Genomic DNA, 17518 nt, shown 5'->3' with positions numbered 1-17518 from the left:
GATTTAGATTATCGCGATAATAATGTAAATCGCGATTTCTTTTGTCACAATAATCGTGATATGACATTTTCATATCGTCCCCATCCCTATGTGTGTACTGGAGACTGTGTGGCTATTCTGTGTTCTTTCTCTCTCTCTCTCTCTCTCTCTCTCTCTCTCTCTCTCTCTCTCTCTCTCTCTCTCTCTCTCTCTCTCTCTCTCTCTCTCTCTGGCACTCAGTGCTGAATGGCCCATGACTCCCACCCTGTCCCCTCGCTGTGCTAAAGGAGCTCAGGTAGCCGGGGGTCCGTGCTCCTCGCTCGCTCTCCATTCCCAGGTATACACCACGGTGGAGTAGTGCTCTCTCTCTCTCTCTCTCTCTCTCTCTCTCTCTCTCTCTCTCTCTCTCTCTCTCTCTCTCTCTCTCTCTCTCTCTCAAGTCAGTGTCAGGTGTCAGGTAGCTGCTTGTCTTTGTGTCTTCAAGGCTCTGCCGTTTGCTTTGGATAGGGTTTACAGCCCGGAGAGAGAGAGGGGGGGGGGATAGAGATGGAGAGGGAGGAGAGAGAGAGAGAGAGAGAGAGAGAGAGAGAGAGAGGGAGAGAGGGAAGGAGTGGTAGCGGCTGCTTTGATCTATTCTAGAGCGTTTGATAGTGCTGTGTGTGTGTGTGTGTGTGTGTGTGTGTGTGTGTGTGTGTGTGTGTGTGTGTGTGTGTGTGTGTGTGTGTGTGTGTGTGTGTGTGTGTGTGTGTGTGTGTGTGTGTGTGTGTGTGCGTGCGCGCATGTGTTAATCAGAGAAACAAGAGACAGAGACTTGTATATTCATAGACATGAAGTCTGCATGTCCATAATATATGTGTATACAATGTACATACAGGCATACTGTATGTGCATGTGCGTGCGTGCGTGCGTGCGTGCGTGCGTGCGTGCGTGCGTGTGTGTGCGTGTGTGCTAGCACCTCTGCAGGAATCCAGGCCCTGAAGCTTTGTAGCCTGCATGAGCAGGTGCTCCACTGCAGCCAGCGTGGCAGGCGGCACACACACACACGCACGCACGCACGCACGCACGTACACACACACACACACACACACACCACACACACACACACACACACACACACACACACACACACACACAGATAAGGGGAGAACATCTGCTGAAAATAGTGGATAGATCTGCAAGCTCTCAACGGGTTGTGTGGATCAGCTTTTTTGGAATAACCAAAGTCTAAAATAGGGCTTTTATGTGGTTAAGGCTTATACCAAGGGTTTCCACACTTTTCACGCCACGACACCCCAAAATAATCATATTTGAACGGGTGACCCACTCACCCTAACAAGCTCTTGGAATTGAAGGCATTACATTTAATGTGACTCGGTTCCTCAGATAAATATTGTGAAAATAGCCAAACTACAAACTCACAGCGCCTCGCACTGCCGAACCCACAGTTTGGGAACCACTGCCTTATGCCTAGTGGTTCTCCCTTAACTTTGACTGTGTACAAATGCACGGGTCCATTTGGTTCCATTTGGAGACTGTCAAAGTTACAGACTTGTAACTTAAAAGGACAACTTTTTTTTTTTTACAACAAGAGTTCATATTTTAGATTGTAATTAGAGAAAAGAAAAAACATTGTGTTAAAATTGTTTTCATTTACTGCTTTCTATCGTTTTAGCGATTTTAATTCTTTGATTTCAGTGGTTAGGGGCATGCATGCAGGTGGCTAAATATGTCTTTTTAGACACAATAAGCCCATTCCCAAGATGTACCACAATCCTTCATGGGCAGATGTAACTTATGGGAGCTACTGTAAATAATAATAAAGAAATCGCCGGCTTATTGTGTCTATAAAGACATTTTACCACTTGCATGCATGCCCCCAACCACTGAAATCGCTAAAACTATAGAAAGAAGTAAATGAAAACATTTTAACACTCATCTTTTCTTTTCTCTACAATCTAAAATATGAACCCTTGTTGTAAAAAAGCAAAGTTGTCCTTTAAGGGTCAATTTAGACCCCCATAAAGCAACCTATAGTCAGTGTCCCTGAAATCCACTTTGTGAGAAACCACCACCTCATATACACCAACCACAGCTAGAGACAAATTCCTTCTATAGCAGACGTCATTCTTTCCCAAGCCAACTCCCGGCCCCGGCTTGGCCTCAGAGAACCTCTGGTCCACATTTTCACCGTCTAATCAGGGACTAATTAACATCTGGGACTCCAGGTGTAAGGAATTAACTTTGCGGTGGAAGAGGAAACCAACAGTAGCGGGGGTCCCCGGGACTGGAGCTCAGTAACACTGCTTTAATAATGGAGGGGCACTGTTTCCCAAGCAGCGGACAAATGGGTCGACGGGTCGACTTTTGTGGGTCACTACTCCTCGTGAGTAACAGTCCCCCCCTTTTTGGTTTCTTTTAAAATTATTATAATTTTTAAAAGATTTAAATAATTTAAAAAATAGATAGTCCCCCCTTCCCCACCACAAATTTCTCTTTTGGGTCTTAAACGTTTGGGAAGCGCTGTGTTCTAAAGCTATGAAATCTGTGTTCTAGACCTATACATTCTGTGTTCTGGATCTATACTTTCTATGTGTTTTAGTTCTATATTTTTATATCCTAATGAATGAATGATTTTGTCTGGAGGGCTAAATTGTCATGTGAAGCTTGACCAATCCTCAATACTGCATGCACGGGACATGACACGGACACAGGACTCCTTGGAAGCCTATGGGACTGACTGTACGGGACAGACAAAGCCACTCCTTGGAAGCGGCTTTCACCGCTTCAATAACGTTGGATTATGATCCTGATACATTTGAACTTAAAAAGTGCTACTAATGTTAGTTCTATATTTTGCAGCAGCACCCACAATCCCACCCCCAACCCCTTCCGCCTGATGCAAACAGACCAACAGGAGATTGGTGTGTGTGTGTGTAAGGGTGCGCGCGCGTGTGTGTGTGTGTGTGTGTGTGTGTGTGTGTGTGTGTGTGTGTGTGTGTGTGTGTGTGTGTGTGTGTGTGTGCAGCCTTTACTTGCAGCATGTTTTGGGTGTATAATGGGAGTACTAGCGATTGAAGGCACGTTTCAGGTGTGTCCGCCCCGGCCCCGGCGGAAGAGGGAGAGACGGCGCTGCTTGGCACGTCGACGGAGACAGCTTGTATAGGTCTGTTTTCTCCTCTCCTCTCCTCTCCTCTCCTCTCCTCTCCTCTCCTCTCCTCTCCCTCTTTTCATGTGAAACCACCTGAAGCCAACAAAAGACCCCCACACTCCTGTCCTTCCCTTCCCCACTTCCCTCTCTTTCCCTGTCTGTCTGCCTGTCTGTCTGTCTGTCTGTCTGTCTGTCTGTCTGTCTGTCTGTCTGTCTGTCTCAAACAGCACAAAGGAGAGGAGTGAATGAATAAAAGGGTGGGGGATGAGGATGCAAGGGTAGGAAGGAGGCCGGGAGGCCAACCTTATAGCAGAAACTTATCTCCACGTTTTAACTTTTTGTTTTTTCCTGAATTATTAATTGACGCTCTACTTCAGTGGTTTTCAACTTTTTTCATATCAAGGTCCATTATCTATTCGGCATTTGAGCCACGGATTTAGCCCGAAAGATTTAACCCGAAACCTTAACCGTTATCGTTAAAGATTTTGTCCACAATTCCATGCTCTATTGATGTGTTAGGAGAGATAAAAGTTGAGCAAAATAACAATTCTTCTAGATTCTCCAATTGTGTAGACTTCTTGTACTTCTTTCTTTCTTGTAAGTAATGCAGATGTTAAACAATTTAACTGCATATCGACTATATTTGCCCAATGTTTGCCTCTTTCTTGCGTAATATTTGACAATCTGGTCAATTTGTTCTGGAAAAGACCTTGAAAGTCATTCAATTGTAACTCTAGAAACGTGCCGATATCCTGCACACACTTATAGCCTACTGTATGTTGGTTTACTGAGAAAACATGTGGGGGGCCCCAAAAAATAATTTGGATTCCCCAGTTTGGGAACCACTGACATAGCCTATACTGTAACAGTATGTGGGCTAGCCTATACTTTGCCCGATTCTTGTTTGACCAAGTGTGCGACTGTACAAAGAAGAGGCTGCCTTTCAGTGTGTTGATCCCCGCGCTGGGCTTGTTGTCTTTGCAGAGACAGTGTGATATACGAGGGTTAATATGGCGAAATATGCAGACTAATGCACAGGCAGGTCTGCACCTGTACGCACTGCCACAGAGGGAGAAGCATGTGCTCCGTTTGATGCTATTCTAAGCAACGCCACTGGCACTACTGGCAATCTCTATGTGTGTGTGTGTGTGTGTGTGTGTGTGTGTGTGTGTGTGTGTGTGTGTGTGTGTGTGTGTGTGTGTGTGTCCGTGCATGCCTTTATGTTTGAAGAAATATAGAAGATTATAGGCAGCTGTAAATAAAGCCTATAAAAAGTTGATTGGCCCAGAGAGAAAGAAGTTGTAATTACTGTGGGAGAATAGAAGGAATAGCGTGTCAGAGTTTCAAATCATGCCTTCTTTCTTTCTTTCTTTCTTTCTTTCTTTCTTTCTTTCTTTCTTTCTTTCTTTTCTCTACATCTATGCATGAGTTTGTGCCTACAGCAGTGTTTATGTGCGTGTGTGTGTGTGTGTGTGTGTGTGTGTGTGTGTGTGTGTGCGCGTGTGTGTGTGTGTGTGTGTGTGTGTGTGTGTGTGTGTGTGTGCTGCATGTGCATGCGTGCCCTGATGTTTGCGTGCATGTGTGTGTGTGTGTGTGTGTGTGTGTGTGTGTGTGTGTGTGTGTGTGTGTGTGTGTGTGTGTGTGTGTGTGTGTGTGTGTGTGTGTGAGTGATGAATGTTTTTTTGCATTTGTCTCTGTAGTCGGGCCCAGTTTTGTGCATGATTGTATCAGCCATGTTTAGTGTTGGAGGGAGACTGATGTGGAATGTTAACAGTGACTGAGAGTGTTGGGACTGTCTCCATACACTCCCAGCCAAGCAGAACCGTATAGATAGGATTGTGAGAGAGACTCAACACACGAAGAGAGAGAGAGAGAGAGAGAGAGAGAGGAACGGGTGCTTTTTATTATTGCTGGTTCCAGGGGTGTCTTTTAAAGATTACGGCCAGAACAAAATGTTGGCGCCCGGGAAGTAGGAAACTTGTCATCACTGAAAGCTTTGATTACTGCAATCTTATTAAATCATAAACATGATGACAGTCTGAAGTGAACTGCTGTTTACTGCGGCCACACATTGGATGGATGCTTATGAATCTGGCGAAATAGCCCCATCTTCTGGCCAAAACACGAAACATCATAAAAGGTGGTGGAAATGCTATGTGAAGATATGGCCATATGATGGCACCAGCCCTCCTTCTCCTTATTATAAAACCCAGAGCTATTAAAGAACCACAGCAACTGAGGTTACTTTAGGTTTAGGTATAGTTTACACTCTCACCGGATTTGACCTGGAGCGAGTGTTCTTGTATTCCTTGAAACAATTCAGCCACTACAGCTGCAACGCATTGCAATTGCGATGCGTTGTGAGCTTGTAGATCGGCTATTTTTTTGCAAAGACGTTTGGACAAGTTTACTATAAGTCTTGAAAGTTGTGTTTACAAACCGTATTATATATTTATGAGAGCTGTTTTACAAACCGTATTATATATTTATGAGAGTTGTTTGAACCTGTAAGATGTGTCACTGATTCCCAAAAATAAGGAACAAAGTGTGTCGCTTATCACGGTGGTTCTCAAAGTGGAGACCATATAACATCACAATCATTTTAACCTATTTTGGATATTCAGAAATAGCAGATATACAAGCTCATATAGCGTGTCACTTTGTGCAGTCATTTGAGCTTGTAGATCTGCTATTTTTGCTAAATCTTGAGAATTTTTGCCACATTTTAACTCAAATCTTTGCTTCTTGAGGTCCCTGGCACAAAGTATTGAAATGGGCGTCCGGCCCTCAGCAAAATACATTCAATCATAAACTCTCACGGCCAGCGTTCGGGGTTGGCCACAGATTATGTGGAAGTTATTTGCAGTTCTCGAGAAAAGAGAAATGAGGTGCTTTCTTTTTCCCTTTTTGTTTGATCAAGGAACAAACATCCCCTCCCAAAACAACAGCGATAAGCATTTACAGTAATATGTCTGTATTGTTTTGCTTTGAGTAGGAGGAAAATGTCCAGTATTGATCCTTTTTTTATCAGTTTTATCAGCGAGATAATGCCTGTAATAACTTTATAATAATCACTTTCCTTTATCTAAGAAATGTTATTTATTTGGACTGCAGTCCAATAAATCAGTCTGCACATCTCTGCTGGAACTAGCAGTGAGCACATTTTGATTGCACCTAATCAGTTGTGGTGTAACTTCATTTCCAATTTTCAGTACTTTTACTTCTACTCCACTACAGTACATCTCAGAGACAAACATTATAGGCTACTTGTACTCATCTACAATTTGAAAACCTTAGTTACTAGTTTTTGATTATTATTACAAAACATACATAAACATAAACCACTTCAGCCCATTATACAATTAGGCCATTTGAAAATAACCAATCTCACAATGTGTTGCGATGCGATGCATTGTGAGCTGGTAGATCTGCTATTTTAGTTATAAAATAACAGTCTAACAGTATGTGTATATATATATATATATATATATATATATATATATATATATATATATATATATATATTAGGGGTGCAACAATACATGTATCGATATCGAACCGTTCAATACGAGGGTGTACCGAACCGCATGACCCTGTACCGAACAATACAATACAATACCACTCCACATCCACATTCCCCTGGAACCCCCTCAAGGATCCCTAGGGGTCCGCAGAGCCCACTTAGAGAACCACTACTCTAGAGGTTGGGTACCGTATTGTTCAAAGTTAAAACAAAAAAATACGTAATTATAAAAATACATTTATAAATCAAGGACATTTCTGTTTATTTTTTGTATCGAAAAAAGATCGAACCGTGACAAAATATCGAACCAAATCGAACCGTGAATTTTGTGTATCGTTGCACCCCTAATATATATATATATATATATATATATATTTATGTCTGGAAGTGTTTATTTGTATGAAGGTAAAATATTATGTATATGCCGAAATTCAAACTTCAATTGAATTTACGTAGCTTACATCATCTAGGAAAATGGGTGCAGAGAAATGAAATGGATTAAGACAAGCTTTCAAATGCAATCAGCCTCAGTTTTCTATGATGAATAGTTATGTATTACAATGTGTTCATCAATAATCGACCTTTGGCCACAAATATGACATATAGACCACGAATATGACAAAGATTTAGTTCTAGCAGTGGTTTCAAACCTCTTTGGCTCAGGGCACCCCTGAATTATGTTGTAACCGGTACTTTAGATTCATATTACGGTACGTAACTATGTAAAACTTTCCCCCTAAGATACAGTATGTCACAAGGAAGGTTTTTGAGAGAATATCCGTTTCCATTAGGACAGATTGAAAATGACTTTATACATTTAACCACTTGAACCCCAGCATCCCTGTTCTGGGAGGGGGGGGACATTCGTCAAAAAGAGCAGATCTACACACTCACAACGAGTCTAATATGACTGCATTGTGAGCTTGTAGATCTGCTATTTGTTGACAAAGTGATTTGGTGTAGATGGAAAAAGAATGCACCAAGGACTCAATGGTCTTGTGTTGTGTTCATGATGATACAGTGTATTGAGTGACAGTGGAAAGTGACACACATACTGTACTAGACAGACAGGTTCAGTGCAATAGTTTAACACACATAAAATTCACACGCTTATGAAAAGAGGAAAGCGTAGCACCGCAGGAATGGCATATCATAACGATTACCAGACATTTTATCTGTTGAATTCAATGGAAATTACATCCAGCTATGACGTTATGTTTTTTACTCTTTTTTTTTTTCAGTGTGATTTCTGCACCTTTAGGAGAGTACGGCTGTGGGGGTCCGAAGAACCACAGCGTCGGCATATTTAGGCTCGTCTAACATAGATTTTGATGGTGTCTCAACAACTTGTCTGCATGCAACAGGGGGGGAAAACCCTTTCCACTTCCCATAACGTTAGCCTAAACAGTATAGAGGAGCTGCCGGCCCGTCATTGTGTTTGTGAATGGTGACTAAATACGACGTGTTATATCACTTCTCCTTAAGCACTTCCTCAGTTGGTCAGAGTGTCACAATGAGAACAGTGAGGGGACTGAATGAATGGCGAGGACAATGTCTCCAATGTCTTCAGTCAAGTGTAAACGGTACATGAATGGCCTTCATACTGCAAACACACAGTAGCCTGAACCCAGTGGTTCCCATGCAAGCTGTTTAGCTTGGGGGACCCAAACTAGTAAGAATATCAGATCTACAAGCTCACTAACATGGTGGGGTAGGCGGTTTCGGGTCCGGTCATAGAGAGGTGCTGCAACAGTAGCAAAGCTTGCAATGAATTTCTGAGAGTACGATAGACCCAGAAACGATTTCACCTGTTTGTTTGTAGCTGGGCATTGCCAGTTCTGGAGTTGGTGGCTTCAGACACCGCCGTCCTATGGTGTAGGCAAGATAGTCGGTCTCGTTCAGCCCCAGGCGACACTTCCTTGCGTTCGCCGCAGTCTTCATTTTAACACTTAGTTGCATGCTGAAATCTGCGACAAGTTGTGAGATGTAGATCTGCTATTTTCAGAGTGCAAAACCCCAGCGCAACCAAACATAAAATTTGCCTACTTGTCTTTTTAGTTCTACTGGATGTCTTCTCCACTAGTCCCTCCCTAACATTTTAGTCTAGTTTTTATTTGTTGATGAAACTATCAATACATTTAGTATCAGACATAGTCATTATAGCTTGTCAGTGATCGACGAACATTATTCGATGACATGAACACTGCTCCAGGTGGAACTGTACATCATAATGTTGTCCAGGTGGGCAGCACATGTCGTTGGTGGGGCGAGGGGAGCCATGGACACCGCAGGGAAGGACAGTGTACTGGAAAAGCCTGCTGAGGGTCGCAAAAGGGATCTTTGGCTTGGCTCTCTCTGCCAAGGGGCCTGCCAGTAGCCCTATGTCAGATCCAGGGTGCTGACAAAGAGGGCCCCAGTCGCCCCAGTCGTTCGATGAGCTCGTCGGCATGTGGCAGTGGACAGAGACACAGCCAGGAGTAACGATCAGAGCCATCTGTCCACAGCCGTCCCTCCGTTGGAGGACATTTTAGCACCAGGACTAGGGTCAATGTTCGCTGGTGGTTGGAGGTCAACTGGGTATCCAGTCCGCGACCGAGTATTTCCCGGTGAATCTGTGCGCAAAGGTGGGGGCCGATGGGCAAGGAGGGTCGCGAGCTTATGAGAAACAACTAAAATAAGACCTGAAAACCTGGCGAAAACAGTTGCGTGCATTAGAGGAAGATGACGAGAAAGGAAATCATTTAATGGAAAACATTAAATTAACTTCTGAAAAGCATACACAGCCTTAAAACATGGAAAAAACAGTTGCGTGCATTAGCGCAAGATTAGATGAGGATAAAGGAAATCATTAAGGCTTCTAAGCCTACACTATAGCCTACTAAAAACTAGTGAACCGCGATCTTGCCACACGTGAATAATTGTGGCTGTAAACAATAACACAGACAATATAAATCCTTAGTCTAGTTGTGGGAAGAAAAGGATATCATCATGGCCCCAAATAACTTTTAAATATCTTGCAATTGGCGACGAGTCTCTAACTAAATCGGCAAGATTAGTCTACATTACATAACATAATACATAAAAGCTAAACTATATAACCTCTCCATCATCAGCAATAGTCAGTGGTTCGTGTCCCCCACACTCCCAAGCCCCCACCGTTGCGCACAGATTCACCGGGAAATACTCGGTCGCCTCCAGTCCTCTCTGTGGTGATGGTCATCTTAGCATTATAGACTGCATGTGGGACTGGTAGTGGGCCTGGTCTCCATAAGGTATAGACCAATTTGCCGATGGAATGCATAGCCCCCTTCATGGCAATTTTACAAGTGTGAAAGTCATGCATGCCTCTTAAAGCCTCATAATGTGCAGTACCATTCTACCGTTCTTAGGGTACTTGGATTAGCACATCACCAGGGGCTTGTGGAGTTGTATTGTCTGACAACTTTCTTAAACAGCTCCTGCATTTTGTAGTACAGTCTGACTTTGGCAGAGCATTGAGGGCTTGTGCATGTCTGCGGTTGACGGCGATCAGTCTTTACCCGTATTCTCCACCATAATTTGACTGATCGGACCAAGACAGATGCAAAGTAGCCTCGCGTAGCCATGCTTTACTCATCTGCGAAGGGAAAAGCCTGGTGACAATATAAGGCAGAAAGCGGTCAACTTCCGCCGTGTGAGCTTCCCCGGAAGTGAGCTTCCCCGGTTTTCCCCTAACGCAACTTCCGTTAAACGCAGCACTTCCGCTAGAAATCTTGGAACCAACCGGAAGGCATATTGTCTACAGGGTGGATGCAAAGGCTGTTCAAGTCACAATTTATTGGTGGGCGCCGGGGTTCTTTTCGACGGCAGGGTGGGGGGAGATAATCAAACATAACTTCTTGTAGCGTTCAATTAAGCGTAAGAGTGTCCTATTTGGCTTACAAACAAAAAGAAAACACAAGATTGGTTTTATGTCTGAATCACATAATGTTAATCACATAATGCCTAAACAGTATAGAGGTCGTTGTGTTTGTGAATGGTGAATAAATACAACATGTTACTGTATATCACTTCTCCTTAAGCACTTCCTCAGTTGGTCAGAGTGTCACAATGAGGACAGTGAACGGACTGAATGAATGGCGTGGACAATGTCTCCACTGTGGGGGAGAGTTCAGGAAGACAGCAAGTGGAGTTCAGCTTCTGTAAGTTAGAGTGCAGGTGTCATCACATCAAGCTGATTAAGAACAGACCTATAGGTCGGCCTTGGTGCTGAACCCTTCCCTCAGAGCTCTGGCTAAACTATGGTGGAAACGTTCACCTGGGCATCTAGACAGCGACACTCCACAACCCCCAAAATGATTGAGTGATTGAGGTCTGTGAGTGAGCATGTGTGTCACGCTAATACACAACATGTCGTTAGCTATCGCCGTGCTACTTCTATATATATTTGCCTGGGAGCCCCCATCAATATTTAGTGACAGGGACCTCCAGAAGCAAAGATTTTAGTTAAAAATGTTCACTTTAAATATATATATATTGTTGCTGTCGGGTAGAAACCTCCATATTCCATATTCTAACTTGTTGTGTTTTTTCGTAAATAAATACCCTACTACTTGATCACACTACGGCATCACACAACAGTATCAAAAGATACGATAAGATCTGCAAGCTCGAAAAGTGGTGCAAAGCAATACGTTTTGATCTTGTAGGTCTGCTACTTTAGCTATTTTTGAATTTTAATCCTGAAATCCTGTTTTGGACATGAGGTTATACAATATTATAGTAAACAAGGAACTGCCCTGGCGAATAAAATAGTAGTTGGGGGATTCCCCAACAGTGTGGGGAGGGGGTTGGCTGAAATCAGGTGCTGCTGGCTGCCTGCCTCGCCCATTGTGCAGCCTTTCTGTGAACCATCAAAGGTCACTGTTTTCAGCTCTGTGAATTGTTGCTCCCTCCAAGTCCAGTGTCTCCTCAGCCGTAAAGTTTTACCAAACCATCCGTAGCTAACCGTTGGTGGCTCAGTTCCATCCCGCTCACGGTGACAGTCCAGTGCATGCATGGTGCCACTTTGGTTTGCTGCTGTATTTTCCTTTGGAAAATATATGGCAGCTAACCAAACATCCTCTCCCTCTCTCTCTCGCTCTCTCTCTCTCTCTCTCTCTCTCTCTCTGTCTCTCTCTCTCTCTCTCTCTCTCTCTCTCTCTCTTTTTCTGTGTGTCTCTCTCTCTCTCTCTCTCTCTCTCTCTAAACCTTTTTCTTTTTTGTTTTAGTTGTTGTTATGTGAGTTGTTAGGGTTCATTGTGAGGTTGTAGACTTGCAACCTTTTATTTTACAGTGAAGGTCAAGGTGGTTAAATCGGTCTTTGGGTTTTATAAATAATGAACCTATGAAAAGTATTAACAAGAGCTTATGACTAAATAATAATTACACTGAATCATTTGAGCACAGACAGGTTCTTTTTTTTCTTTCTTGAAGTACAGGACATGTAAAGTAATGTCCACCTCTATATATGCTGTGTGTGTGTGTGTGTGTGTGTGTGTGTGTGTGTGTGTGTGTGTGTGTGTGTGTGTGTGTGTGTGTGTGTGTGTGTGTGTGTGCGTGCGTGCGTGCGTGCGTGCGTGCGTGCGTGCGTGCGTGCGTGCGTGCGTGCGTGCGTGCGTGCGCGTCCGTGTATACACATCAATCTTTTTTAACTTTCATATATTCTAAATTAATTGTGCATGCAGTGAATTAATTTAGATTTTTATGGCATACAACTCATGAAAACCAAAAAATTCACATCTCAAAATATTAGAATATTACACACGACCACTCAAAAGAAGGATTTATAATATAAAATGTCAAACTTCTGAAAGGTTGTGTTAATTTATGCACTCAGTACTTGGTCTGGAATAGTTTTGGAACAAATTTCTTCATCAATGGGGCGTCTCATGAAAGTGGTCAGCCTGTGGTACTGCTGAGGTGTTTGCTTTGATAGAGGCCTTAATCTCATCGGTGTGGTTGAGTCTGGTGTCTCTCATCATCCTCTTGACAACACAACACAGATTCTCTGTGGGGTTCAGGTCAGGCCAGTTACTGGTCAGTTAAGCCCAGTAATACCATGGTCAGCACACCAGTTGGCTCTGTGGGCAGGTGCCAAGTGCTTCTGGCTAAAGGATATCATCATCTCCATAAAGCTTAATGTCTACCTATGGAAGTGCTCTAAAATCCCCGGCTGGATCGATGTGTTGACTCTGAACTTGATAAAACTGTGTGTGTGTGTGTGTGTGTGTGTGTGTGTGTGTGTGTGTGTGTGTGTGTGTGTGTGTGTGTGTGTGTGTGTGTGTGTGTGTGTGTGTGTGTGTGTGTGTGTGTGTGTGTGTGCAGCAAAACACAGGGAACACAGGGACTTCCATAGGTTGACAAGCTTTGGGTTCAAAGAGTGGAATGAGGAAATTATCAAAATTACATTGCATGAGTACATGCTGGGAAGAGTGAATGGTATGGGAAAAATGAAAGAGATATGGGAACGTATATGACTCACTATATGTGAAGAGGTTTCTACTTTTATTTATTTATTTATTGTCTCCACCAGCCGAAGGCTGAGGGAGAGTATGTTTTCCGTCCGTGCGTGCGTCCGTGCGTCCTCGCAGTTTGTGAGCAGCTAATCTCAGTCACCGTTGGCCCGATCGCTGCCAAACTGAGCACACACACTCCCTGGATGCCAATCTAGAACCTCTGCCCCACATTTTTCAAATCAGCCTCATGGTGGCGCTATAACAGGCCGATTTGTGTGGCCTGGTTGTTACCAGCTAATCTCCGGCGCCGTTGGCCCGATCGCTGCCAAACTGAGCACACACACTCCCTGGATGCTAATTCAGAACCTCTGCCCCACATTTTTTAAATCAGCCTCATGATGGCGCTATAACAGGCCGATTTGTGTGGCCTGGTGGAGACCTGTGCTCGGAAGAGCACTGCTTCTAGTTTATTCTGTATTATCTTGGACTGACTGTTGTTGTTGTGCTGCACTACCATGACCACATTTTGTATTAAGGAAAATACAATAAAAAACATTTTAATTACAAACTTTTAAAAAACAAATACACGAAAAGTTAAAACATGGAGATAGCAATGATATAGTGTGTGTGTGTGGGGGGGGGGGTGCGCGTGTGTGTGCGTGCGTGTGTAAGATTTGCATCAATACATCTCACAAAGCTAAGCATGGTGTGTGTGTGTGTGTGTGTGTGTGTGTGTGTGTGTGTGTGTGTGTGTGTGTGTGTGTGTGTGTGTGTGTGTGTGTGTGTGTGCGTGCGCGTGCGCGTGCGTGTGCGTGTGCGCGTGCGTGTGCGTGCTGCTAATGAGGTGACTCTTTCACTTGTGGGCGGCTGATAGAAGAGAGCTCTATTGTTTTGCTCCACCACTCCCTGCGTGGCCCCAGCTGTGGTTGTGTGGAGGTGTTTTAGGCCCCCAACCACCAGGACACAATGTACTCCAGCCAAGCTTTGTACGTTTGGAGTGCATTTTGTTGATGTGCACTACTGCAGTGGTTCTCAAACTTTTCAGGCCGCGACCCCCAAAATAATCATATTTTAACTGGGGACCCCCACCCTGACAAGCACTAAGAGTTGAGAAATTACATTTTGTAACACGGTTCTAGAGGCGTTTTGAGCATGTAAATCACCTATTTTCACAATAGAATCGTGTTATAAAAAATGTAATGCTTAACTCTTAGTGCTCGTCAGGTTGGGGGGGGTCCCCTGTTAAAATATGATTATTTTGGGGGTCGCGGCCTGAAAACTGACCTATATTATGATGCGACAGTGATGCGAGGGTTCCATAAATAGGCATAGAACCTACGATCCATACTTTGATTTTCTTTTCTTTGACATTTCTTTGACAGTTTCTTTTTCAGCTTTTTTTTCTCCTATCCCCTTTTGTTTCTCCTTGCTCTCTCTCCATTCCCCCCCTCTCTTTTTCCCTTGGATGGAGTTGGAACAAAAGCAAGCTCACGTTCAATTCTCTGTCATTATCTTCTCTCTCTCTCTCTCTCTCTCTCTATTTGATCACGTCCCTTATTATCTCATTGTGAAAACAGATGATTTATGTGCCGTATTCCACTCAGGTTTTATACTGTATGCTATGGTCTGATAAGGCCTGTGTGTGTGTGTGTGTGTGTGTGTGTGTGTGTGTGTGTGTGTGTGTGTGTGTGTGTGTGTGCGTGTGCGTGTGCGTGTACGTGTGTGTTTATGAGGGTTTATTGACACCCAGGGATTGCGGCAGACAGAAGGACAGGAGCAGTGTTCCGTGGGAATGCTGGACCTCGCCAGTTCCCAATCTGCCTCCTTATCTCCAGCACTCACACATTCACTCCAAATGGGATGATAATGGGATCTATAGACCACTGCTTCTCAAACCTTTTCATGTCAAAGACCCCCAAATTGATATGTATTTGGCCGCAGATACCTAACCAATTTTTTTTTTTCTTTTTTTTTTTTGCCAGGCTAACCCCCAGAAGAGAATATTTAAATGTATTGCAATGTCATGAGAGGTATAAAGCAGGGTAGTGTGAGGCAGTGCAGAACATCTACCACCCCTTGTAATGCCACAGTATTTAAAATGATTTTTCTCGCAGCACAGCACAAAGTGATGCGCTGCTGTGAGCATACAGATCTACCGTTTCTCGATAGTCAACAAACAAATGGATAAAATGGTTAAAAAGATTTTTATGCTATATTAACACTTTTTGCTGGGGACCCCCAGTACTGCATGTACTTTGTGCTATTTCTATTTTTTGACTTCAACCTATCACACATTGTCAACCAATTGGAGTCCTTCCCGGCAACACCAGGGTCTACATGTATCAATGGAAGAGAAGGGAGACGAGTGTTTGTAGGCTATTACAATACTTGTGAGGATCAAATCAGCCCCGGCGCCAGGACTCAATGGCTAATGGGGCCGTCCGTGAGCCTAAGGCTGCGATCGCTATGCAAACTGTGTTACGCTTTTGTTTTCGAGTATTTGCCAGTTTTACTGTTGGGTCCTGGCGGGTCCGCGTGATGGGGCTGGGCCCCAGATGCCCCCCCCCAACCCGCGCCGCCGGGCCTGGACCAAATGTACCCCACAAGTTTAGTAGAATCTGAGAAATAGACGTTGTGAGGACCATTTTCCTCATCTTAACAAGATCATTATTCATTTATTATGATTTTAGAGATAGGTTTGGGAGAAGATTCAGGTTGGGGTTAGTGTTAGGATTAGACATTTAGAGGTTAGATTTCAGGATTAGAGATTGTTATGCCTGACTTGAGTTTAAGGCCAGTCCACTCCAATGCATTGATTGATTGATTGAAGACTTTATTAGAAGTTTGCATAGGAAAAGGTACAGTTTCATGACGGTACAGTTCACTGGTACAAGGTCTACTAAAAGGAGATCCATTAAAAGACTAAGCTTATTTCCACTGGAAACCATTGAAGTATCTCATATAACATTGAATGACAGACAAATAGAACACAGTACTATGCAGTAGATATGTAAAGAAAAACAAAAAAGAAAACAGTAAGTCTAAACAAACAACAGTATATACAAAGAAGGGGCAGGGGAGGGTAGGGTTGGGCTAGGTTCATTTTTTTACCAGTTGCGAACGGCTGCTGCCTGTAAGTGGTTTTTCAGGGCAATTTTAAAGGATGCTAGTGATCCACACTCCTTTATGGCCTTCGGTAAGGCTTTCCACATTTTGGTGGTATAGCAGAAAAACGAGTTTGACCCTTTGTTGGTTTTGACTCTGGGTTGGAAGTGATCTGTGGCGCTGCCTCTGGTGTTGTAATTATGGACATCCTTAATGTTTATAAAGTATTTTGACAGGTACTTGGGTATCATAGTGGTGTAGTGTATCTTGTACACCAGGCCCATTGCAAGTTGCCTGTACTCTGTCATCTACTCTGAGCCACCCCACTCTTAACTGGTGAGTAGCGGTGAGGTGAGTCTGATAGGGAAGGTTAAGCAGGACCCTAATTAGTTTATTTTGGGCTGTTTGGAGTTTAGTTTTAAGGGCTTGTGGGGCGTCACAATACCATACGTGAACTCCGTAGTCAAATAGGGGCTGGATTATTGCACCAGCTATGGTCTTCAGTGTGTTGAAATTGACCATTGGGGCGATCCTCTGTAGGAAGCGAGTTCGTTGGTTGATTTTATTTATTACTTTAGAAGTCATCTTTTCGCTGGAAAGATTAGCTTCAAGGATACATCCTAAGTAAGAGATTTCGTTTTTTCGTGTTATGACCTTGTCGCCCACTTTGATTGTGAAGTTATCAACTTTTTTGAGGTTATGATTTGTTCCAAAGAGGATGGACTCAGTTTTTCCCAAGTGAATTGATAATTTGTTATCGTTAAGCCATGTGCAGATCTTACTTAGTTCAGAGTTAAGTGTCTTTTCAACCTGCAAGTGGTCCTTGCCCGAGACTAGGAGAGCCGAGTCATCCGTGAACAGGAACAGATTGCAGTCGCAAGCAGATGCCATGTCGTTCACGTATATTAGGAACAACAGAGGCCCCAGTATGCTACCTTGAGGAACACCACAGCTTACTGGGAGGGGGGGGACAGGGTACCGTTAATCTCCACCACCTGTTCCCTCCCCACCAGGTAAGATTGCATCCAACTCACTGCTGCGCTGTCAAGACCGATGGCTTTTAGTTTCTCAATCAGAATAGAATGATTTACGGTGTCAAATGCCTTCTGGAGGTCCATCATGACCATGCCGCTATATTTGCCGTCATCCGCTTCGCGTTTGATTTGGTCAGTCAAATAGAGAAGGCATGTGTCAGTGGAATGAGATTTTCTGAATCCAGATTGGAACTCGTAAATCAGATTATTCTCATCAAGATATTTTGCAATCTGTTCGTAGACTATTTTCTCC

At 43.6% G+C, this 17518-nt stretch overlaps 1 protein-coding gene across 1 annotated transcript in view; it reads left to right on the top strand.

Annotated features, from left to right (window-relative positions):
• Window positions 1-232: 232 nt before the first annotated feature.
• The window catches only part of LOC308290789 (uncharacterized protein), a gene marked incomplete at both ends in the record, with an annotated part of 38723 nt that continues 21437 nt past the window's right edge, over window positions 233-17518 (top strand). Inside the window, one exon of the mRNA XM_080732698.1 lies at window positions 233-316. Coding sequence (XP_080588824.1) covers window positions 233-316 — 84 coding nt within the window. The remainder of the gene's footprint in view (window positions 317-17518) is intronic.

This window comes from Nannobrachium achirus (genome assembly GCF_963921795.1).
Source record: "Nannobrachium achirus genome assembly, chromosome: 9".
NCBI lineage: Eukaryota > Metazoa > Chordata > Actinopteri > Myctophiformes > Myctophidae > Nannobrachium > Nannobrachium achirus.
Note: the sequence above shows the minus strand (reverse complement) of the source record. Positions and strands in the feature narration are given on the sequence as shown.